This window comes from Montipora capricornis, chromosome 7, assembly GCF_036669925.1.
Source record: "Montipora capricornis isolate CH-2021 chromosome 7, ASM3666992v2, whole genome shotgun sequence".
In the NCBI taxonomy this organism is placed as follows: domain Eukaryota; kingdom Metazoa; phylum Cnidaria; class Anthozoa; order Scleractinia; family Acroporidae; genus Montipora; species Montipora capricornis.
The window spans coordinates 35,031,435-35,056,907 of NC_090889.1; the positions used below are offsets into that span (position 1 = coordinate 35,031,435).

The 25,473-nt window shown below is 39.0% G+C and overlaps 2 protein-coding genes across 6 annotated transcripts in view; one reads left to right on the plus strand and one right to left on the minus strand.

Moving 5' to 3' along the window:
• On the plus strand, nt 1-17,850 carry LOC138057044 (uncharacterized). Of its 3 annotated transcripts, XM_068903053.1 has the most exons (7): nt 1-254; nt 1,313-1,411; nt 8,943-9,526; nt 9,699-9,776; nt 15,595-15,648; nt 16,726-16,779; nt 17,182-17,850. In XM_068903053.1, the coding sequence occupies exons 3-7, from the start codon at nt 9,365-9,367 to the stop codon at nt 17,323-17,325; spliced, it is 492 nt and encodes a 163-aa protein (XP_068759154.1). In that variant the 5' UTR covers nt 1-254; nt 1,313-1,411; nt 8,943-9,364; the 3' UTR covers nt 17,326-17,850. The 3 variants fall into 3 exon arrangements, with proteins under 3 accessions (XP_068759154.1, XP_068759155.1, XP_068759153.1); XM_068903054.1 differs by lacking the exon at nt 1,313-1,411; XM_068903052.1 differs by lacking the exons at nt 1-254; nt 1,313-1,411 and adding an exon at nt 7,952-8,091.
• LOC138057043 (peptide methionine sulfoxide reductase MsrB-like) overlaps nt 12,512-25,473 on the minus strand; it is an 18,229-nt gene continuing 5,267 nt past the window's right edge. Inside the window, exons 4-7 of one of the 3 annotated variants that reach the window (XM_068903050.1) lie at nt 24,953-25,052; nt 23,954-23,974; nt 20,865-20,901; nt 12,512-13,941 (exon numbers count right to left, since the gene is read on the minus strand). In XM_068903050.1, the coding sequence (XP_068759151.1) occupies nt 13,941; nt 20,865-20,901; nt 23,954-23,974; nt 24,953-25,052 (159 nt within the window). In that variant the 3' untranslated portion in view covers nt 12,512-13,940. Of the gene's footprint in view, nt 13,942-18,066; nt 20,902-23,953; nt 23,975-24,952; nt 25,053-25,473 lie in introns of those variants that run through there. The other 2 variants (XM_068903051.1, XM_068903049.1) reach the window with 2 other exon arrangements.

A 25,473-nucleotide genomic window follows, 5' to 3' on the forward strand; every position in this document is an offset into this window, starting at 1 on the left:
AACAAATGCGGAACACAAAGCAAACACGATATTCCTCAATCTTTGCGATCCCTTGTTAGTACCACGATTGGAACTGGGCAAAGTGGTTGCCACTGAAAACTTTCGTTCTGGGCTCTCTCAGTTTATAGTCTACAGCCTCACTTTGAGATAGCCCAAGGTTGCTGAAGACGATGTTACGTTAGGAACGACCTCCGCACTCAAACAAAGCAAATTTCCGCTTAATTCGAGGAATACAGCGGAGAACGCAGTTCGAGGTAAGTTATTTTCCCCCGCTTATAAGACTCATTTTAATAGTGATCATTCAAAACGATTCAGTTCCAACATCTCTGACGGGAGGATAGCAGTTCCGAGTTCAGTGAGCTGAAATTCACCCCATTGACGTAGAAGCAACATTTCTTGACCTCAGAATAAACCCGAAGAAAATCAGATTAGTTATTGCAAATTTTCATCGATTTAATTCGTTGCTCTATGCAGCTGAAACGGTTAGTCTAGCTGTAGTTTAAAGGTCCGAGTAAAACTGGCGATCGAATGAAGATTTTCAACCAAGGGCAGAAGAATGTCCAATAGTCATGCTTTGGCATTGGTGAACTCTTATGGAAAACGATTTGACACCGTTCTGCAAGGTTTAGTCGAGATTAAACGTTCGACACGAGAGAAAAGGCTCGAGCTATTGCTGCGTCGATTTCCACCAAGTGGAACAGAAAGAAATGTCTTCAAACATTTGCATACCAGAAGTAAAAATGTAAATCACTAAAAATGGAAACTATCTAAGCAACCCTAAAATCAGGCAATGGAATGAAGCCAAAAACCCATTCATTTAGTCTCTGTTTCATTTAGCCATCAACTGTAAACTTGTTCAAGATCGTTTAAAACATGAATTCATGTATTGTTACCGAGAGAAAGGTGCCATCTCCTTTTTCGGGCCAAATTCGATCTTATCATCTCCGTCGAAAGCTTGATGCATGGCTGAAATTTTATCTAGCATCAAACTGGAGTGTTCAATTGTATTGTCGGTGTTTATTTCATGACCTTAAATTATCCACGATCATGAAAACCTGGCACTGCAAACCTTTTTCACTCAATTCTAAATGATTGGTACCTGTCTTGAACACGACAACGTCGGACGACTTTGCGTAGCAAAGAAAAACGAACAAATGTCTTCACCTCTCCTGCACATCGAAGGAGATACAGAATTATAAAGAAAATCATCTCCCTTCGATTTGGGCACACTTGAGCTGCTGTAATTTGTTCTTACAGCTACTCTCAATATAAACGTTATGCTAAAATGCACACTCCAACAATCTTTTTGTAGATCTTTGCTGAGCTAGCTTCGTTACGTAATCATTTTCAAGGGGCTAACGGGAAATTTTCTGCCATCATATTTGCACAGCTCCTGGTGTTCCCCAACTGAGTAAGTTTTGTTAAATTTGTTTTCATTGTAGTAGTTGTAATTTAAGAGGTATAAGAAATTATTAGGTTCTTATGGAAAAGGAACTCGATCTTTTTGCTCTCACAATTTTACTAACTTGAGCAGACCGTGAAACTGAGCCGCTGTCTCATCAGGCGCCATTTTGCTGAGTTGCAAAGGTGCTGTCTTAAAATACTTGCCTTTGGGCAATAAAACGTGAAGCTGAGAAATGACAAATTGGTCACGTTTGCCATAAAAATATCTTCCTTTATTATGAAATAAGGGAAGACGGAAAAAGAGGAAGCTATTGGCAAAAGAATACAGGAAGATTAAACTGAAAAGTTCTCATTTCTACCCAAATTACAAGAGAAAATATTTAGTATACTATGATCTTTACGTAATTTCGAAAGATTTGGCCGCGATACAACGTTGCCTGGGGTCTTATTAATCTCAGGCAAAATTTTTTTCCAAAGCTTAAGATTTAGAGTGAGAGCTTCTTTAACATGCTCGAATGACAACTGCATGAGGCGGAAGGTCGGAATGCAACCAGTTAACATACAATGAACTGGCTTGTAAAAGTGACACTTTTGCAAAGTATTTTAATTTTTAGGAACGTTTATTTAAAAAGTAATCAAAAAACTAAGTAATAACAAGGTGTCAGGGGTCTCTAAATGAAGCGTTCTTTTTGAATGAAGAGTTCTTTTTGCCCATATGTTTTAATGAGTGTTAATTGCTCCACGCCATTTTGTGTATACTTCGAATAATATCAGAGGTGAAAGAAAGAAGCCGACGTAAAACTGAGACCATTCACTTCCCAAAAGTTTATTCTTTAAAATTTGAAACGATTTGGGATACCTAAATAAAATCCATACTTTGAAACAAGTTGGAATAACTGCAGTCGCATTGCGAATACTGCACCACAACTTGTGAGAGCATTATTTTATGTGCCATTTCTTTGTGGCTGGCAACAACAGATCATCGGACTAGAACTAAGGAAAATTCTTCCAAAATACACACAGTTCTCTTTGCTATAAGACCTAAAAATTTTAAATGCACGCAATTTCTCCTTTATTCGTAAAATATTGGCAAATCCCGGCTCATAGATGACCTGAAGATTTTTGAAGATGAAAGCCTTGGGCTTTAATGACATGAAGAATGAAAGACGGTGCACTCTTCCATTTAAAATGCATACAGAACACAAAATTTTGTACATTAAACGACTTGTAAAGGAAGTGAAAGCAAAAAATGCGAAAAGAAACAAATGTTGACAAATTTATTCGATACTTTGCTTTTGTTATTACTCTGCACGCTATCAAGAAACCTTTTAAGAAACGGACGTATTTTGGAGTATTCTCCAGGAAGACTACTCGGTTGACATTGAGGGCAACCGCATTTCCCAAACCTTTTCGACAAGGAGTTGCCTGAGAGCAAACTGCACCCTAATTCTTTGTCCATTAATGTACTCAGTGTGGAACGAAATGAAGTCATAATGAACCAACAGTATCAAAACCATGGGGTTTTCGAAAAGAGTCGGCGCTTTTAAGACAATTTGTTTAGTGGCCAAGCTACGAGGCCCGAACCCTAGCTCTAAGCTTTGAAAACAAATTACTTTGACAAAAACTACAAGATCTGGTTCACGGAACCAAAAAGAGCAGTTTGTTCAGGATAGTTTACAGTTATTCCCTATCTGTGCAAAGTAAAAAGAGAAATTTTCTTTAGTTTCGTCAGTAAACCGAATTCCTTTGCATAGTTTGACTCATTCACAATAAATAGCGTCAGCAGTTAATTCGCTTAAGTTTCTATCACAAACTCTGGAGTGTGACCACTGGAAATCAAGCCTATTACTCAGTATTCACCTTTGATGTATTGTTAATGCTGCAAATGTGATTCTAAATGTAGTGCTGTTTATTTTGTTGTAGAGTTTGTTCGGTTACAGCTTTTGAGTCTGTGGATAAAATGGCAGTGTGACCATTCACATGAACTAAACAATGTGGTGGTTCGAACTTAATTTGCGTCCGTGAGTGAAATTCTCAAGTGTGACCATTCAAATGAAAGCTACTGAGCAGCTCTTTCCTGTAGGGCTGTTTATTTTGTTGTAGAGTTTGTTCGGTTATAGCTTTTGAGTCTGCGGATGAAATCGCAAAGTGTGACCATTCAAATGAAAGCTACCGAGCAGTACTTTCCAGCGGTGCTATTTATTGTGCTGAACAAGGTGGTTCTAACTTTTGAGTCTGTGGGTGAAATCCTAACGTGTGAACATTCAAATGAAAGCCACTGGGCAGTACTTTCCAGCGGTGCTATTTATTGTGCTGAACAAGGTGGTTCTAACTTTTGAGTCTGTGGGTGAAATCCTAACGTGTGAGCATTCAAATGAAAGCTACTGGGCAGTACTTTCCAGCGGTGCTATTTATTGTGCTGAACAAGGTGGTTCTAACTTTTGAGTCTGTGGGTGAAATCCTAACGTGTGAACATTCAAATGAAAGCTACTGGGCAGTAATTTCCAGCGGTGCTGTTTACTGTGCTAAACAAGGTGGTTGTAACTTTTGCGTCTGTGGATGAAATCCTAAAGTGTGACCATTCCAATGAATCAAAGCTCCTTAACAGTACTTTCCTGCGGTGCTGTTTATTATGCTTAACAAGGCTTCTAACTTCTGAGTATGTGAAGGAAATCCTACAGTTCGACCATTCAAATGAAAGCAGCCGAGTAGTACTTTCCAGTGGTGCCGTTTAATGTGCAGCCCGAGGTTGTTGCTGTCGAGTCTGCGAATGAAATTCAAAAGTGTGACTGTTCTCTTAAAAACGGCTGACATATATGCTCTTTTGGTATATCAACAGATATGGAGCAACCTCTCAAAAGAGAGAGACAAATTATAATAAAAGAAATCACATAAACGGGCCGGATACTTAGTCACTCTATTGCATATTCTTCTCCAGAAAACGAAGATGCCTCTGAATGAACTCTTAATCACAACATCTTGTGATAGGAAAAAAAACACTCAACCATTCCCAAAACTTCAATTTAAGTAAGAGAGCGAGAAATGAAAGGTTATAAATAAGAGTGCCTTGGAGATATGATTATTATTTTTATGTCGATCATCGTGATAAAAAAGGGCTATAGCCGAAGTAAAGAATGCTTTTACTAAATAATTAAGTTATTTAAATAAGGGTGGCAACCGTTTTCATGATAAAATGTACATTCACGATGATTTTAAAAAATACAAAGTCAGGAATTGCAACGATTGAATTTTTCTGCCTCTAGAGTGACTGATAATCTCTCGTCAGTTGGTGAATGGCTCCAAAGCTTTTATACTTGGTATCTTGTGGAGTACTTCCCGTAGGTCGTGAGGTACTTAGGTCCGAAACGTTGGGGCCATTTACGACAGCTGAAGAGAGAAAATGTCAATCTCTCATTTGAGAGTACCCTTTCGTGTATAATAGCTCTGAGTTTTTTTTTAAATTAATGCATTCTAATCGAATACTTTGAAGATGCACATGTGCATGGACGACCGAATATCCACTTGAAAGTTATGAATTATGAACCAAGTTCTTACAAAAAAGTAAAGAAGTTTTTCAACAACCAATACTGATGATTTGAACTCATTTACAAAGTAAGAAGGTCTTACTGGATTATAATTGTAATTATCTTTGCCTTCACCCTCCAGGTAACCTGCAACGATTCCAATTCACAACTCATATGATGGGTGGGTGCCCGAAGAAAAAAATTGAATAAAGTCAATCTCATTTAAACTCAGTTTTTCAAAGAAAGGAAAGCATAACCGGTGGTCAATGGGAACGCTGATGGTTAGCCTTCCAGCAACGTCACCAAGCGTTAATAAAGCTGCAACATATTTCTCCGAGTAGAGAGTTTCAGTGTCTTATGTTTACGAAGCACTTGTTATATCGCACGATGTTACAGTAGTGTAGAACTGAACAAATGAAACGGTGCGTTGATAATTGCTGATATGATCAGTGCTAAGGAAAGGTTCCTTTGTCGTTTGACCATACTTATCGCAACAAGAAAAATATTTCAAAGCAATTAGACACGAAACGTGCACAGAGGCAATGGACTATGGCTTGCTATCTCCAAACAGAGCAATAAGAGAAATGCAATGTTTGCTCAATCACTTCATCATAAACAAGTTTCTCTCAGGCATTGAAAATGATAACCAGGCCCCAGTTGTTCAAACGATGGATAGCGCTATCCACCGGATAAATCACTATCCAGTGGATAAGTATTAGCGAAACCAATTGCGCTATCCAACGGATAGTGATTTATCTGGTGGATAGTGCTATCCACGTTTTGAACAACTGGGGCCAGATCACGAGGTGAAGGTGCAGCCCAGAGCCACGAGCTGGTTGTCTCAATTTTTTTCAGCATACAAAAGTACGTATCTACAACTTGAAAGAAAAGCGAAAGTCGAAGACTGATCTAACAATTTGTGCAATGCCGCAGCACAATCTTCGATATATTTTTCCCCGCAACAAACCACACTCAAAAAATATTCCCCTCTTACGTACGTGAACCTTTCTGTGCATTTATTTTTCTTGCTGCCATATATTCAGAATATAAACTACATTGAAAGCTTAATAGAGAAAGGGCTGATAGCTGAATCAGCTGGTCAAGTATCAAAATCAAATCATAGCCGCTACTTTCTAATCTAGTTCATTTTGATTTTCCAACGATTCTGTGCTACTACTTAAAGTTCTAGATCATCAGAAAAGGTTTATAAAATTTAACCTTAGGTAAAACTGCTTTTAAATCGCTTACTAACTGAGTGTCGGGCCTTCTAAATAGGCTTTCTTGATGTTTAATTAAAAGAAGACTGTTGCTACATCAAAGTTCACTGATCAAAGACTGTAAAAGAAGTGAACTTTCTGCTGTTGTAGCTGAGTCTTGCACTATCAGTCGCCATGACCCGACTGAAGGCAGCAGAATTAACCATTATGTACGCGTTTGAAAGTGCTTCGAATATGTAAGTAAACTGAGCCGAATAAGAACATTTTTGAGCCGTGAAAATGACTCGAGTTACCTGGCAAGTTAGGTTGTAAAAGATAAAAGCTACATGACGAAATTGAACGCTTGTCCAGGATCATAAAACCGATTCACATCAGTTGAATGAAATCAATGTTTGATGGCTTTACAGACATTTTGCCTGTTTGTGGCCTCCATGCTCTGTTATGCAGTGAGCAGATTCTATTTGGTATATAACAAAATCAAGACATTCAAATGGCAACTACAGAAAATGAAAAAAATAATAATTCTCAATTTCAAAGGGAAAAGAAGACAACAAAAGAGAGATTAATCATAACATAAATAGGAGCATGCAATGTCACTGAAATAGAAGAATTAATGAATAAAATACAATTGAATTGAATCAGCTTAGCTATATCACTAGATTAGTGATCCAGAAGGAATTTGTCTTTTCTTCGCTTGAATTCTTACAATATGGAAAACAGTTTGAAACTCCTTGCACAACGGACTATTAGTAAGTTTCCTGGTCCTTCCGTTCTTCGTAAAATCGATGTACTACTTATACTGCATTTATTGTAAGTGCTTACATTCGTTACGCATATTCCTAATAAACCATGGCTTACTTACTAAAACAGAAAATCGACGGCCCCGGGGATGATAACCGTGAAAAGAATTGAGAGTGATGATCCCAAACAAGTTGCCTGCAAGACTAGCGAATACAAAAGCCAAAACCATGCCAATTTCTGCCGATTAAATTTGTCTATTTGTCTTGGAGTTCAGGAGCCGCAACTTTGAGACCGATTCACACAAAATACTGAAAACATCACTGAATTTGAAACTCACAAGTGCAGTCCAATGCGAGTCGAACGTGCCATCTCTGTGCATGCAGGCTGTCGGAATGCAAACAAACTGCACTTCTTCATGGCCCCGTCAAAAAAGCAAAACTGAAAGGTTAACGAAACTTCTCGTCAAAGTTCTTTCGCAATATACTGACATTTTCAGCAGGGCGAGGGCCAAACTCGTGAAGAATTTGGACAAAATTTCGCAAGAAGGCTAAAGTGATACAATGCACTTGAAAATGCTTCCGATTAGCAACCCAAGCATTTTCATTTGCTCCGTCTATTAAAGGCCTCGCGAGATTTAGCGATTCGTTTGAAGTAAATCGCTTTTTGGAGATAAGATTTAAAATTAAACCTTACTTAAGAAGGAGATGCCAAACTTACACGAGTCGATAAACCGGGAATGCTATCGGCAACGTTGCAATACGTTCCTTAGTTGCATAAAGATGTCTCTTTTTTTCGAATTTGCTCGCGTTTTGCATGAATCTTGTAGCAAAGCAGTAACAATCTCTAGACTTGTTCTTCAGTATTAAAGCAACAATGCGTGTTTTTGGCTTTTAGCCAACATTGTCCTCGACTTAGAATAAGCACTCTTTCGGTGAACATACGTATATTGCCGGCTATTGGTGGAACGATCGGCATTTTTGCAAGGATGGAAAAAACACGTCACGGATAAATACCATCCTTACGAAACCGCTCACAACTGCGCAAAAGAACGTCATAAACGTTGACTTTAAGGGTTAAATTTGTTTAACATGCCAGCAAAATGACTACATTCAAGGACTCGATGTGTTTATTCCGGAAAAGCTTTCTTCGATTTGCTTCCGAAACCCTGCTGGTTTAATTTGTCAACTGCATTATTTTGGATCAAAGTATGTTTACTTTTCTTCTGTTATTTTGCGGGACGGATAGCTTTGCGGGTTGACGTCGCTTAAGAACGCGAGAAAATTGAAGTTTGTTCAAGGAAACACAAGATGAAGTTCACCGCAGCTCACCGAACTGAAACTAACTTTTTTTATGAGATGCTATATTGGGCAACTGCTCCCTTGGAAAAGAAAGATCAAAGCAAACACACAAAAGCTGTATACCTCTTTATGAAAAGGGCCTGATAAGTTAACAGTTTGGAGCACTATAAAAATTAGGGCATTTGTCCAAAAACACGATTTAAGTAAGATGTTTAATGCCTGTTTGCTTAATCCAAGCACAGTGTCATTTCTGTATAATAATTAGCTAATAGAGTATTTTTTACGAGGTAAAACGGTTTCTATCAACTGTTATCTGTTGGAAAATCGTTTAAACGTTTGTTTTTTGTTGTCCAGAGCTATTACTTGTTAAATGGGATCAAGTTTAAAATTCCTTTGGCAAGATCTAAGTGCTTTGTTGTGATAGCTGTTCAGCAATGCTGACCTGTTACATGAAATAACGAGAAGCTTCCTTTTAAAGTTGAGGTTTGGAGATAATGAAATCAAAAGGAAGTTCCTGAAATGCTGTCCTTTCCGATATTCGTCTGAAAACGGCATTGAGTTGCATTGGCCAAGCAACAACAGAACATAATCCTCGATAATCCTTAAAGACTATTGTCGAAATTGCCATTCCCAAGTTAAAGGGACAACTTACGCTTAACATTTCCAGGGCAAAACAAGGTCGGCGCGAGAACAGAATGCGTTAAACCAATACCTATGGCAACACTAAGAATTTCTTTATTTAATTTCATTTCCGGCAGGTTCAAACGTCTGTCAATCAAGCCGGCAAGTTCAAAGAAACAAGGGAGGTCTCTCAGACTCTTCGCGGGACTGCCTGACAATAGATCACTCGTTAGCCAATTGCATTGTCGCTACTAAGTTGTATTCGTCAATTAGCCTACAGCCGACACGATAGTAAATTTGCGAATGATTTGCGTAGTTGAAAACAACAGCGTAGACTTGTAAGGAGCGAATCAATGCGGATCAACTCGAGTCGTCGATTCGAGGAACAGGAAACACACTTCCACCCACGCTTCTCGCTTGATCGACAAACTCGGGAAAAATTCCTGAGAGATTACAAAATCCCAAGGCGGGGTCGTAAAAATTCAAAACGCACGGTCCAAACGTCGCAAACAGGCTCTCGCGCGTTGCTGCACCGAAATAATTTCCAACCGCGCGTACGATGACCGAGCCGCAACTGGCCGCAACCGAAGAATGCCAGGAAAAGACAGCAACGGAAACTTCACAGGAAACTAGAGAGGAACACGCTCAGAACGACAAACCTTTGCCAGCGGAAGTGCCCGGAAAGGCGAAGAGAGGGCGCCCTAGAAAAAACTTTCCAGAGGTTAGAAATAGACGTGTTTGCTTCAGGTTTATTTCAATCATGCAAATTGCTGGCGACTCTCAGAGAGCTGAGCGCAGCGTTGAATATGATGAGGTCACTTGCTCTGGCCTAAATTTAGCTCGAGTTAATATCGTTTTCATAATCATTGTTTTGTTAACTTTTCTCGCCGCAGAAGGCACAGGACGATGGTGCTCCAGTGATCAAACGACCACGAGGAAGACCAAAAGGCTCTAAGAATAAAAACCCCAAGGTGGGTTGGATGTTATACTTCACTAAGCACGCGCTCAAGTGCGGGATGTTAGTCTCGTGGTTTCGTGTGCTTGCCAGTATTGTATTGCCACAGAATCTCAGTTATGCATGCGTTAGGTGAAAAGATATTTTTGGCTGACCTGAGAAATACATGTATTCTTTTGTACTTATTATCCTATTAGTGCGCGTGGAAGTTCTAGGCAACGTTGTCTCCAACCAGAGCTGCTTCTACCGTGGTTGATCCCCACGAGTTTTTCCTTCTGCTCTGTCTGCAGCTTTAAAAGTCATTACAATTTCATTCTAGCACTCTTTTGCCCTGTGATTAACAATGCAGAAAGACCAAGTGGCTACCTCTTTGTACAATCGATGTTTACAACTTGACCGCATAATAAGCTAGTTGTGCGCGCTACGCAAGACAAATTACGGCGCCTCCATGTTTCACGCAAAGCAGCAGCTTTAAAAACACTAAAGGTGCCACGAATTTACTCCTAACGCGATTGTTGTTCGCTGTGTACTCTTCTTACAATCCGCTTCCGGTTTTTGAAACCCGTTTACAGAAACTTTTCGCGAACTTGTACTTTCTCAAGCGTGAAATTCTCAGAATACTTCTTGCACATCACGTGAGGTTTACAACCACGCATGCGTATGTTTCGACTTCGAACACCACGTGGTGAGGCTGTTGTTTTCGCGGGAAAAAAAATCTATGCGTAAGCGCCATCTTAGGTGAATGACATCGTAATAAAAGTCCACGTGCGCTGTTTTTGTGAAGGCGTTTAATTCCCCATATGGCCAATGTGTGCATAATGGATTTAATCTCAAAACACAGCTATTTCAGAAAGTACACAAGGCCGATATTGGAGAATCGAATTTTGGATCATTGCCCGAAATTATCGAGGAAAATCTCTAGGAAATTGAACGTCTCAGGCGAAATAGACACGTTGTTTTATGCCAGTAGGCAAAATTGCAAAGCCTACGCGGAAACTGTAGGCTTTATCTTCCTGTCTTTTGATAGTGGAAAGCTGTCAAGACGCCCGTTTTAATTCTAATCAAGTCTTTCGCCTAGTGGTAATTCCAAACTCCAGCAGTTCAAACACTGCTCGAAAGAAAGAGGCAACCATTCTTTACCGTCACACAATGGCTACTGAATAAAATGTTTGCCGAACATAAGCAGTTTCGTCCGGCCCACTCGATCAAATATTTTTAAAAACATTTACGCATACAACCTTCACACACGAACAGCACCTCGATTAACACGCATTCGCGAGCACGTGGTTTCGATGTGGTTGGTCGTACAGAGGTTGGAAAAGCGTCGAAGAATTGAAGCTCCGCAATTCCACGGGGAAAATAAGTTCATTTGTTGCGAATAGTGTAAAGAAGGAACGATCATCACACAATTATTTTAAAGCTTCGACAGTTAAACTCGATAGTCGATAATACTAAGCGTATGTTTTACCCCGACCTTAGGCCTTGAATGAAACATTCGCTGTCACTTTCGCCATTAATCTATTGAGAACTTGCTTATGCTGATATGGTTCATTTTTCTAGCGTAAAGGTGCCAAAGATATTATGTAATAGGTGTTTTTACGAGTGGAAATCTCAAAAGAACCGGAAACCACAAAGGAGAATGTCACGACTTGCTGCTTTTTGTTATGCCAATTTTTACGTTACGAAAACAAAACGGCGCAAAGAAATGCTTCAATAGAGTTTTCGTAAGCTCACCACAAAGTAACTTTTCAGGATATGGCAATTATTAAGCGATAAAGAATCAAAGATCGATTAATATTTATTCCACCTTCGCCTCAATTTTCGCGGTTCATTGGGGGCTGTGGGATACCGCCCGTTCAAACTAGAGATGATATCTCCTAAACAAGCCAGTTCGCCCACTTTCTATGCTAATTGATGAGAATTTGTTTTTAAAAACAATCCGCGGATATTATTTAATAGCCTACAGTCAGTCCATGAAGGGTTGCAGCTGCAGAGTTTTTCGACTTCCTGAAGTTTATCATTACGTCCTTTCACTTTTTCACCTGTTCACAGAATTGTTTCGTTGTAGTTTCATATTTAAGCAAACGTGTTTTGCGCCGGTGGGCTCGATTAGTGCTAAAATAATCATTCCTTATTAGAAACTCTACTCCTGTCAATGAATTTGCATAAATTGAAAATTAAAACAGTTAAATTTGTCAGTGTTGCTTCATGTACAACTTATCCTCAAAAACGTATTTTAACAGTCTGGAACTTAGCAAATGCTTGCCTTTGGCAGTCTCCAAATTACCCCAAAATCAATATATAAACTCGTGTTTTATGAAAGAAACATCTTGGAAGTATTGTGAAAAGCCTTGATGGACCTATGTAAAAATGTAGCAAAGACACACTGAATTCAGTACAAGTATTTTCTCAAGGCAAATCTTTGCCATGTTTCAGTTGTGGTTCTCACTATTGTTATATTTTGGACTCAAACAAAGGTCTGTTTCACATTGTTTGAGCGATTTTAAATGACCTTAACACATGTTCTTAAAAAAAACTACATTAGTATCCTTTTATGTTGCATGAACTCAGCAGAAGTTGTCTTTCACAACACAATAAACCGTTAATCTAAAATCAGCCTCACAAAGACTTGCCATGGGCTGAAAGAAAGGAGAGTTTCTAAAGATAACGTGAATGGAGACAAATGTCTGCCAAAGGTTTGTTCTCTTCAGTCTCTTCCCTTCATTAAGGTTTCCACACTTCAAGTCAGAAGATAGTTCCAGTATTTATTTCTGGCTAAACATATTATTAACAAAGAATATTTATTTTACAAATGAAAAAATGGAAAGACAGTTTTCATAGAAATTTATTATAACTTTAAAAAATTAACAACCAATGCCAAAGTTCATCAGCACATTTTTAGTCTAGTTGAATGGTTTTACTATGCAGAAATCAATCAGTTAATCATAACATTGATGAAACTTAAGATTCCCCTTGCATGGATATTGCAAGCAAAATAAAGAGAATTGACTTTTTGACCCAATGTGACAATGCAACACAAAACAATCATTTGGTAGTTATTATAGTCCTTTGAAACAGGTTGCCCTTCAAGGGAACATGTCTCTGTTGCCACGGAAATCTTCAATGGCAATGCTATAGGCAGTTATTTCACATAATTTCCTTTTAGGCCACACATGGTAGTTTTGCCTTTCTAATCAAAGGATATTAAATCCATGATCTTCTGCTTAATCTATGCTTTCCTTAATTGCATCCAAATTTCATCATTTTAAAACCAATGATAAATTGGTTTATTCATTATTGCCATCACATCAGCTTTCTCATGATTGATTGCATGAACATCGTGTGCTGACAGTCATGACAAATTAACATGTGCAATACCCCTACAATATTTTCAATCACACAATAGTGAAATAAAATGCTCAATAAAGCTCTTAATAATGTCAGGACAGATGTGTCAGTTGGAGACGACCAATTGTATCATTATTTTGATGCTTTGCACATTCTGCCAGATAAATTAAGACCCGTCTTACGGCAAAATGCATTTGTTGCCTCAGAACAGATAAAAGAAAAACCCTTGCTAACAAAAATGAACATCTATCTTTATTTCAATCATAAATGAAACTGTTGACTTGGGGACCGACAATATTACTGTTGAAATGATTACAAGTAAGGCACAGTGTTCTTATGGTGCCAATGTATAGCATGTAGGGACAGTCTTAATTTAAGTCCCACAGGTTCCATACTGTAAGTTACAGAATGACTTTTTCCCATTGATTGTCCAGTTGATTTATGGCACAAGCACAATTAAAGCATGTGGGCAATAGATCAGTGAGAAAAAACAAGGACCTGTAACTGTAACTTACAATAAGGACCAAGAAAACAAGATGTGTTGCGAGGTAATCAGGCATGCAGAAAATGAAACTAGTTGAAATTATCAAGCAGAACATTCAATTGCCACAAATGATTAGCATGTGTAAAAAATCAGAAAAACAAATGACTCTTATTGGGTTTTTGAAATATTTGGTAGCAAGATTCCAACAGTTTCACAAGTTTATTTCACAAAATTAATATGAAGATTTTGTTGGAAATTTTGCCATCAATTTCAAATTTGACAGGCCGGATGGCAAGCCGTACTGTAGAATGCGAGCTGCTAGATTAGCTAATCCTAGCATGCAAACTATCTGAAAGATATAATAAAATAATAGAATTTTCAAATTTTTATCAACAAAATCTTTAAAATAATGCAACAATAGGCCATTTCCAAGTTCATGTGCCTCCTCTTCAAAGCGAGTCAAAGTGCGAAGTTTTTGTTGCGAAAATTTGTTTTCATTCTTACGTAAAGTAGTACTAATTAACATCACAAAAACTTCGCGCTTAGACTCGCTTTGAAGAAGAGGCAGACATGAACTCGGAAATGGCCTATTTTTGATAGCATGTTTACCTGCAACTAAATCATTAGCAAGGTCTAAAGAAAAAGTAATGGTTACATTTAGGCCTTTTTGGCTGTTTGGAAATGGTTTTAAAACCTTTGGCGGGTGGAACTAATGAGAAATTGGGGGGTGCCCCCCCCCAAAAAAGGAGGTAAAAAGGGGGGTGTTTGAAAAATAAAAACACTCTCAAGGGGGGTACCTTAAATAATGAAAACACAATTTAACAAAGTATAATATTCAAGAGTGTAAAATGGGGTTCACAGGCCTACATGACCCCCTCGTACATGGTCTGGTTTCCTTTTCCTTTGCCATAATTTTGCTCTCTCTAGTGCATATTTGTATGGACGCCCCTCTTGGGCGCTTCCAGTAAGATTTCATTCAGCAATGGTATTTGTTCTATGAGATTCCAAGAAAATAGATCATCTTGATGATATATTTCTAGTTTCTTGATTTTCTCTGCAGCAGACCAGGGTTTTTGTTTGAGGCCTAAGGCCAGACATTTCATCCAGTGGTTTCCCATTCCATGTCCTTTACTTTGATATGCCAATATTTGAGGGGTTTGTTTTGTTTTTTATTATAATTTTTTTTAACTAAATTTTTAAACAGAATTTGAGTGAACTCCAGCCTTGCCTGGGAAACAGATTTTTGGGTTCCAGAAACACTGGAAATAGCATTTCTGGATGTTCTGTTTTGAAAGTTTCCTGGGGAGCATGCCCCCAGACGTCCCTGGGTTTTTTTTTTGCCTTTGGCGCTCGCAAATGCCTTGCAGCGCCAAAAATGCCATGTCTGGTGCTTTCAGGAAAATATGTTCACTACTTTACAAAACGATCGAAAACCCTGTCTCTGCAGTAATGTGAATGTCACCTTTTCACCTCACGCTTTTGCATCAATTTAATTCTAGTCTCAACCAATAGGCTTGTCGGTGGTAGAAGCACACGGGCCCCGGATCTTTTTGTTCTTGATCGATCGCCTGTTAGGTTGTGCCATGTATCAGTGAGATAGGTAGCTTTCTAAAGGATTTGTGGGCCTTAAATTTTTTTCTGCATTTGTTAGCAGATCGTTATGCTTTTTGGAGGTGTTTTTCTGTTTTTGCCTTAATTTGTTTCATTCATTTCTTCTGACTTCTGCATCATGTATTGGTTTGTGGCTATGAGGTAGGTTGGGGGTGTCTCAAAGTTTAGGGATACTAAAAGTGGGGTTCCTGAAATTATTTAATTCAGCAAGTAGGGGTCCTCCACATTTTTTAGATAGTAGGTAATTCTCATCAGTCCACTCCCCCCCAAACAAGTTTTTGTGAATGCTCCCTTAGCAATTTATGTTAATGTAGAAAAAATGAGTGCAATATTTTTTAAAGAACCGTCACACATCTAACTAAAAATGTCATGTTTCACTGGTAATTTACAGCCCAAACCAATTCCCACTGGACCAAAGCGACCACGAGGAAGACCAAGAAAATGGGTAAGAGATCTGGAATGTCTTGCCACACCCACCTAATGCCTCACTTTCACAGTATAACATTCATTCAACACTTTTCCTCTCAAGAGGTAAAAAAGGTTAAGTCCACAACGAGCCTAGAAGGCCCACCAGGCCGGCACTTATCTCCGGTTTCTGTAGCATGAAGCGACTAGGAGTACCAGTATTTCTGCTCCCCCCTGGATGGGATGCTAGTCCATCGCAGGGTTACCTCCAGCATTTTCGCCAGTACCCATTTATACACTTGGGTGGAGAGAGGCACCGTGAGAGTAAAGTGTCTTGCCCAAGAACACAACACAATGTCCCCGGCCAAGACCCAAACCCAGACCACTTGATCCGGAGTCAAGCACACTGACCAGGAGGCCACCGCGCCTCCCACCAAAAGAGACTGAAATAAATTTTCTCCTCACAAGGTCAACTGGTGACATGAATAAAGAAATTTATTGCCTGGGCTTTTTTGTGTATATATATCAAATCCTCAAAACTGGCATTAAAAGTAATGTCAGATCTTGGGAGTAAAAGTGCTATAGAAATTTTGCATTTTGGGTGACCACTCCCACCTTTTAAAGTTCCCATGTGACTAATACAATGGGATCGGTAGGTATTTTATACTGGTGCTACACAATCCACACACTGTATTTTGCTAATCTACTGGCAAATCAGTAGAACTTGCCCATTGCAAAATATTAATTTCAACAAGAGCCATCCCAACAAGCACAAATCAAAGTTCAATCTGTGGATGTTGCCTCATCTTGTGTCTATAGTAAGAATTACACTCACTCAGCTTTCGCCTTGTCAAACCTTAAGGGAGACTGAAAGCAATCTACCCTGAGGCTATTGATAATACCTTAAAGCGATCCAGGACACCTGGCATCATTAAAAAAGTTGTGTGTGCAACGGGATAGGAGTGGCGACCACCCCTGCCGTGAGTTGCGGCAGATGACATAAGTTACAGTAGAAGCTAATGAAAAAGGAGCCTTCGGGTTGCGTTTGACTTTTGTCGGCCTCTCGCCTTGTCTTGTTTATAATTAAAATGTCACTCGTCCACTCTTTTGTTTGTAGCCTCCCCCTGACACATCACTTCCAAAACGAGGCAGAGGAAGACCAAGGAAAAATGTAAGTGATTTACATACAAATAAGAATGTTATACTTTGTACACGTGTTTACATCTTGCGGTATCATCTAGCCCAGGCCGATGAGGTTAGCCCTGTTGTTCATGTCTAGGAAGATGTCAATCCGATGGACAGTTTTTGTAGACTTTAGGATACAAATTACCAAGAACAATTTTGAATGATATACCAGTAATGATGTAACTTTTGTTTATATATCCCTTTTTTCCCTCCAAACTAGTGGCTTTATATTAAGCACCTCTTAAATTTAAGGTAAAATAGAGTTATATAAAAATTATGTTCATTATTTTCGCTGTTGTTGGTGTTAATGCTGTTGTTTCTGATTGCCGCTACAGTTGTTGATGCTTATGATGATGATGGGTTCACTTTACACTCCCTACTTTTGCAGGCAACACCAACAACGAATTTGGAACTTCCAACTATGGTTGGCATAACTGGTGACTCAACGTTACCCAATGACAGAGCACCATCAGTCACTGCTCCTGGGATAGTTCCCCCAGATAACTTATTCAACAATGATGACCTGGATTGATCTGACAATGAAAAGTCAAGTGCAGTTTTGACTTGCATGAAAGGGATGCCATCATTGGAGCAAGTTGAGATTGAAATAACCAACAGTCCTAGTGCCACTAAGGTAGATGAACTGGAATAAGGACAAATCCAACTATCATGCATGCGCCAAATTATGCAAACAGTGCACATAATATATACTGTAGTTCATATCAAACAAAGGTTAAAATAATCATCTGCTATTAACAATTTGCAATAAGGACAGACAAAATAATGTATAGAATAAATAATTATTATTATAATTACATTGCTGGTATATAATATTGCTATGCCTTGCTATGCCAAGAATAAGGTTTACATGTACATTGTTGCAATGGTGTGGCTATGTGTTACCAATATAGATTCTTTGTGAATCTGTATTGCTATTTGTGTTGACACTGTCAAATAGTCCATTATTTGAGATTGATGCAAAGAATTTAGAATGCTGTTTGTGTTATGGTTCATCATTGCTTAGCAAACTGTACAAATTAAAGTTTTTACACGTTTGAAACAGTGAAATATCGCAGCATTTATGCATACACTTTAAGCTAAGGGTGCTAAATATTATTTACTTTTATTGTGCTGTGTGTTTGATATGTAAAGATGCCCAAAATAAAGTGGCATGATGCTTACACTAAAGTGGCATTCTGTATGGTCACAGAGAGTGAGATTATAGTCTCCTTTTACCCACAGGCAGCCCAAGCTCAGTTTACAATTTATAGACTTTGTATGGGAAAATAAACTTTGAGCTTATAAATGCTAAAATAAGCTGTAAATGTAGAAAAGCTTCACTTACCTTTACGTACAGTTGGCCTCGTCATTTCTGTTCAATCACAAGGCAGGCCAAGTGTCTTAAGTTGTCCAATGAGAGTGCAGAATGTAATCGGCCGTAGCCACACATCTAGCCGAGTGCATGGGAAGATTGTAGAAAGGCCAACATTATTTGGAATTTATCCACCAAAAATCACTGTGTGGTCCCGAAGTGGAGTTGCCGTGATGGGAAATTTTTCTGGCCTTAAGGCTGTGGTGTTTTTATGGCGATTTGGTCCGTTGCTTTGTGATGCGAGTCAGAGCAATTTGTGGGACAAGATTGCCGTGAGTCACCAGCCTTTCTTCTCTTTATGTAAGAGGGGAAATGACAACTAACGACATCGAAAATTCGTAAGCCACAAACCCGTCTAAAATGGACACAGTTGCCCTCCGATTGCACAGAAAAGGCGAGAACAACAATACATAAAGGTAATTGGTGAAGTTTATTTCTACATTTACAGCTTATTTTTTGCATTTATAAGCTCAAGTCAATTTTCCCATACAAAGTCTATAAATCTTACACCGAGCTTGGGCTGCATGTGCTTTTACCTGGTCTAAATCAGTTATGCAAACAAGAGGCTAAATATTCCACCATGCAGAAGAGTATTTCCCCAGTGTCTGAAGCACAAACAAAATGTAACCTTTTTTGTGCAAATGATCCCAGCATTTTGCCAACAGTATGCCACATTATATCCTTGAGATAACTGGCAATGTAGGCATTGCTGGCAAGTGCTGTCAAGCAAACTTAAAACCTCAGACTCTGGAGGTAATAACCTCCAAGGCTTAGAACTTTTTGTTACCAGTCAGACCAACGTTGAGCAAATACCCTTTAAAAACTTGGTGAAACATAAGGTTCTATTTTACCAACCACATGCTAAAATACAGCATTAACATAGAGTTTGCATTCTCCAGTTTTCCACAACACAAGCTTTTTAGACCCCTTGCTCTATAACACGTTTGTTTTAGAAGTCCACCTACACTCAGTTTCCATTTTTGATATTTGTGACACTCAACTTTTTTTCCTGGCTCATAATTACCCAATTGATTTGGACTGAGCTGGCTAAGGCTGTTTTGTGAAGATTGGTTATTTTCACTAAGCACGGTACATGCAAGTTGATTTGTGTGGGGTCGGTCCACACCAAACTTGATAATTTGAGCATGCATCTTTTTTGTTCAGTACTAGAAATCCTTTCATCCACAATTAGCAAGATTTTTTGATGATCAAAGATAGAACTTTTTTAACACACTCCTCAGAGTACATAAAAACTAAAAGCCAGGGGATGACAGACGCGGCATGAAAAAGCGAAAGAAAACAAGGGGTCTTAGTAATGATTTGAATGCTGTACGCACCTGTGTTTTTGTCAAAGAGCAGCCATAGTGTTGAGTAGGAAACAGTGTAGAGGCCTTAGTTTTGTAACAAACTTTTGCAAATCATGGAAAAATCTTAGAACAAGAGTTCCATAAGTCACCTTTTGTGTTATTTCCTTTATTTTTTTTTCAGTGACTTTTAACAGTTTAGTATAGACAAAGGCATATCAATAATAATATTGGTTTGTTGAAATTTGGATGGTATCAGACGTAATTAATTCTGACATCACTGACACAACATTTAAGTAACCTAGCCTTCCACGCAGGGATTCTTTCGGCTCAACACACAAATTCCACTCTAAAAAAGGAAATCTCAACTGTGTGACAACAAATAAAAATTCCACAAATTAAAGAAGGCTTTGACAGACCATGTTTGTTCTTAAAGTATGTCAGCTGTGTAGACAAAGTGGATATGAAAGATTGACTGCCTTCACATCAGACATTGTAACATTATGCCAGTAGTAGCTTGTTTTCTTTTATTAGGGGTTGTTACAGGGGTTTTATTAGAAGCCAGGACCTGGGTACTAGCACCCATTTACGCTGAGTACAGTACCCACCTTTGCTGAAAGGAGGTCTCAAGATCAAAATGCCAGACTATTCATAGGACCGTGCCCGCTTACCAGTACTCTATCACAAGTTCCCTTCTACTTTAAAACCAGAAACCCGTAAGGGTTGAAACGTGTAACACGCGTTCACAGCTTCTGAATATTCAGTGCTAAGTACCATATTAGGAAACCCCTCGCTCCAGTTAATTTCGCACGAGAACATTGGTAGTATTGGGTCACGGTGTTCTTGCGAACTGATTGGTTGAATGTCTCTCTCTTGTTGTTTCAAATATGGTACTTAGCAAATTGAATATTCACAAGTTTGTTTCCCAGCACACAAGGGGCCGTTACACGTTTCAACTCTTATGGGCTTCTGTTAAAACTTAATGAAACCCCTGCTGTTAAAATTGAACCTGGCAGTGGTTTCTTGAGCTCTCCTTGTCTAGGGAACATGATCCTAGCACTGTGAATTATGTATATGTAGGAGGCAAATCAACCTTGAGTCACGTTCCCTATAATCAGTTTACATTCAAAAAGTGGTTGACTGTCCTTAATGGAGGGGACATTTTTGACTGGTTAACCCAATGACCCCTCAGGGGCCGGAGGATGCCCCCGGTTGACAAGTAAAGTCATCTGGCATTAGACAGTGTAAAATCTGTCAAGTCTCACTCCCAGGGGTCAGTGGGTAAATTAGCGCTAACTCAAACATATACAGTATTACAAGAGTAGTAATGACAGGTGTACCAGTTTTGATAAGCATCGCAAAGTGTCCTCTAACCATTCTCCTTAGTTTACTCACCAAAAAATACAGATGATAAATTTCACAAAGAGTCCTCCTGAAAATTAATCAACATAAACTGAAAAATGACATGAATGCTGAGGTTAGCTTCATCCTTGTAAATACATAGTGTACAATACATTGACCCCTAGGAGAGAGACTTAACAGAGGATTTTACTCATCAACTGAGGTATCTGAGGAGTGAATGCGTTAAGGAACATAATTGTGGTGCTTATCAACAATGAGCATTTATCTTATGGCTCATTGCCAATCAAAATAGGTAGGTACGTTAGCGCTTTACGAGCCAATGACCCAACAGGCCGGTGCTTATCCCCAGTTTCCTTATCACTAAGCAACTAGGAGTATTTTTAACTCCCCCCTGGATGGGATGCTAGTCTATCACAGGGTTAACCCTAATCCAGATGGACCCTTCTGCAAAATGGCTGCCGAAAATTCAAATAGTTAATTAAAATGTAAAACTAATGCAAGAAATAGAAAGAGCACCTTTAGTTTAGTAATCCTGCAACGTTTCGTTGAAAAATAAAAAAATTTACGAAGGTTTGTACGATTGGGGGTATGGTGTGTACCCATACAAATGTCTCTGTAAATCTGTCAAATTTTCTCACCTGATATAATACCTAATATGCTGAAACACTTTCTATTTTTGGGATCAGCTTTTCACTCAGTTCAATTTTAACTCCTTCAAATCCATTGCTGCCATTTTAGAGAAGGGTCTATTGCAACCACAATTCAGTTTTCTGCATGTTTAACCAAATGCCTCATAGAATCTTCCCGTAAACAACTAAACAGCTTATTAGTTCTGTTGTTTATGATATAAGTTGCGTACATGTTGTTTGATGTACTTTTCATAAAAGTTCTGTAGGCCACTTTATGGTCGAAATACGTAAAATAGCTTTTATGCATTAATTAAGAACACTTTAAAGTGTTTTTGGATATCTGTCAAGTTCAAGTTAGTTGTATTATCCATGGGTGTTGGATATTGTATAATAACATTAGGTAATGTTGGAACCATTGACAATAAAATGACAAAAAGAAAGGACAGACTGATTTAATAAGTTTTGTTAAGGCAAACGTGCAACCTGACAGAAGGCTTGTCAATCTCATTGCCAGGGTCTTTCATCTCGCCTCCCCAGAGGGAGCGAAGGAAGAAAGACCCTGGTTCAGGCTGGTCATGTGTCTTAGTGATAAATTTTCCATATTGGGAGGGGTCCCTGCTTTTCTGAATATTGTTGCCACTTGTTTGTCACAGTCAAAATGAAGCTTAAAGCATTGGCAGAAGCTTGGGTAGATCAGTCACCATGTTTTTGCCTAAAAACACTTATGTCTCTATCAGTCAGTCAGTCAGGCTTCTCTGTTCTGTTCTGTTCTTCACGATGCTGGGAAAGATCTCATGTCATCAAAAGATCTCATGACACATGATCTTGTGTCTCTATACAAAGCAACATACTAAGAGGATTTTTTGCCAGCCATTGTACTGTACTTAGTACCATTTTGGATTAGTTTGGCAATCCTTTCTCACCTTCAACTGACAGACACAGCGTGCCATTAAACAATTTTCATTTATGAAAATCTTGCCAATAGCTGAAATTCATCCATTTCAATCAGATTGCCAAGATAAGCAACATAAATTTCCGTAATAAAAACAAACAGTTGAAAAGCCTGTCGGTTGAAGATGGGCCTTTAAGATAACCATACACTTTACCTCAAGGCTGGACAGCAAGCTCCCAGACCACATAATGCTCTCATGTCGACCAATATCCCTCATGCAGTCTGTAGCCATCATCTCTGGTTATTTTGGGAATATGTAATGATGACAATCAATGGAAAATGGGGGAAGTCTTGGTGCCTTTCTTCAGACTTTAACTGAACACGCTTACAATGTACAGACATCATCTAAAAAGCTATGTTTCGTTATAATTATAATAGTGGCCTCAACAGCCTCAATGGATGTAGTACCAGTCTTCTAGGTGAAAGGAGGTCATGAGTTTGATTTCCAGGCTTGAGCAACACTCAGGGGCTGAAGATAAGGAGGAAGTGTTGCTTTGACAACCACAAGTAGACGGAATGCCCAGTCTTTTTGGATAAGAACGCGAAACTGAAGGCATGTTTCACAACCCCTTTACGTGAATAAGACTTCTGTCTTTCGTAAGAGCAGCTTTTATAAAGCCTTATGATTGGATATAGTTATCAGTATTCTGAGGGAGAGGTTGTGGGTTTGACTTCCTTGCTGGACCAACACTAAGACTGAGGGGGAAGGTTGTGGGTTTGATTTCCTTGCTGGACCAACACTACGACCGAGGGGAGGTTGTGGGTTTGACTTACTTGCTGGACCAACACTAACACTGAGGGGGAGGTTGTGGGTTTAACTTCCTTGCTGGACCAACACTAAGACTGAGGGGGAGGTTGTGGGTTTGATATCCTTGCTGGACCAAGACAAAGACTGAGGGGGAGGTTGTGGGTTTGACTTCCTTGCTGGACCAACAACAATGGTCTTCAAAAACCAAAATGGAAGTAAAGAGGCAACACACAGTTTCAAAAGAGAAGAGCACAGAGCTCCAAGTTTTGTGGTAGGCTTTGTTCTCCCCACCTATAAATACTGATCCTGAGAAACGTGTTCAAAAACCATAGCTAGTTAGCATGTTATCCTTGTAAATCCGTAAAACAATAACGACAGCATAACATTAAGTGTCTTTTTTGCACATCAAAGCTTTTGCAAGATGATCATCGTTCACAAACGTGCACAAATCCAACTACGTGTGAACAAAAAAGTACAGGTATGAACTGGAAGATCTTGTGTGTGAGTACTAACGCAATCTCTGGCAAGAGATGCAGGGATTTATCCAAAATTAAGTTTGAAGATGTGTTCTGTTCACTGAAATATTACCCTCCTGGCCAATCCAAAGGGTATTTTCAAGAAACCTAAAAAATTAATACTTGTTTCTCAACACTATAAATACAATATTGATCACTGTTTTTCTGAGCTGAGATTTGCAGGTAAATCCTCAGTGACATTACACTGTCTGACAAGCTGCATAAATTGAAATGGTATAAATTATTATTGTTTGGATGTATTTTTCACTACAACTCACTCTTGTTTTCTTTACCAGCACCTGAAAAATACAGGCAATTGAAAAACATTACTTAAATAACGAGGTCCTGCGAACATTCTGGTGGAGAAATTGCTTGTGACAATGACACTGAGAGATGATGTCCAGTTACTGTGACAAGACCTTGTATGCATTGTGGCACAGAAAGGTCAAGAACGCAGAAAAGACTGTGATGACAAGGGAGGAAAGAGAGAAACCTTTGGTTGCAGGCCAATGTGTATTCTATACTTTCTCAAATCCCATAGTACACGTACATTTTGTTTACCCCCCAGCCCCCCCCCCCCCCCCCAAAAAAAAAAATTGCATTATCATTCTTTTCTATTTCTCTTGAGACACGAAGATGTCCCAAGAAAATTTGAAAACCTAGAGAATAGGAAATTGTATGGACTTGATCAGGCATATTTCATGAATAATTATCGTGGTCACTTGTGATGTTTTGAAAGTTCTCAAATTGCAGAACTTTCAATTAACAGGAAGATGATGACCATGATGATGATGATGACGATGATGACGACGCAGTGATGATAATGATGGCAATGATGATGACGACAGTGATAATGATGATGATGATGTTGACAGTGATGATAATGATGATGATGACGACAGTGATAATAATGATGACGAGGACAGTGATGATGATGATGATGATGATGATGATGATGATGATGATAATGACGACGACGATGATGATGATGATGATGATGATGACGACGCAGTGATGATGATGGCAGATGATGTGACAGTTGTGCTGACAATGATGCAGCCTCAATCATTTCGATTACCTCACCGCACCTCGCCTCTTTGTTCTCTTATAATGACAAAAATTAACCACAAAGACAGCAGTGATGTCAGATACTCAATGATCACAATGATGGAGACAGTGATAAACTCTCACATTCAGCGCAAAGTAAAGGTAAACTGTTTGTAACTAATTAACAACATTCAGTCTAATAATTTGAACCCATTGTAAAAAAAACCTGCCTTTTGAAGGATCAAACTTGAGTGAGGCAGAGTTGATGCAGTATCGCTCTCCTGTTGGCCTTGGTCCATCATCAAACACATGCCCTAAATGAGCTCCACACTAGGAAACAATAGTGAACCATTATAAATAAATGACAGATGATCAGTTTGACCTTATTAGGAGCATTTCAGTCAATTTAAAGTAAACCAGGTAAGTTCCATATGGCTTAGTGATGCAGCATTCACAGTAGTAATTCGCCCATGTCACACGGTGGCCATATTGTCCCGGGAGACCAAAAACGCTTTGTTTTACCACGCCAAACCTCGCAGTGGAAACAATGGGGGTGAGGCTTGGCGTGGTAAAACAAAGCTTTTTTGATCTCCAGGGACAATATGGCGGCCGCGTGACAAGGGCGAATATGAAGTTCAAAGGTTAGACTTCTATTAGGAGGACAAGCTTAGGATCATTTCCAAGTTCACACTAGTAACTACTGGGACCTCAAGCAAGGACGACGACAGCTATGAGAAAGCTACAAAACAAT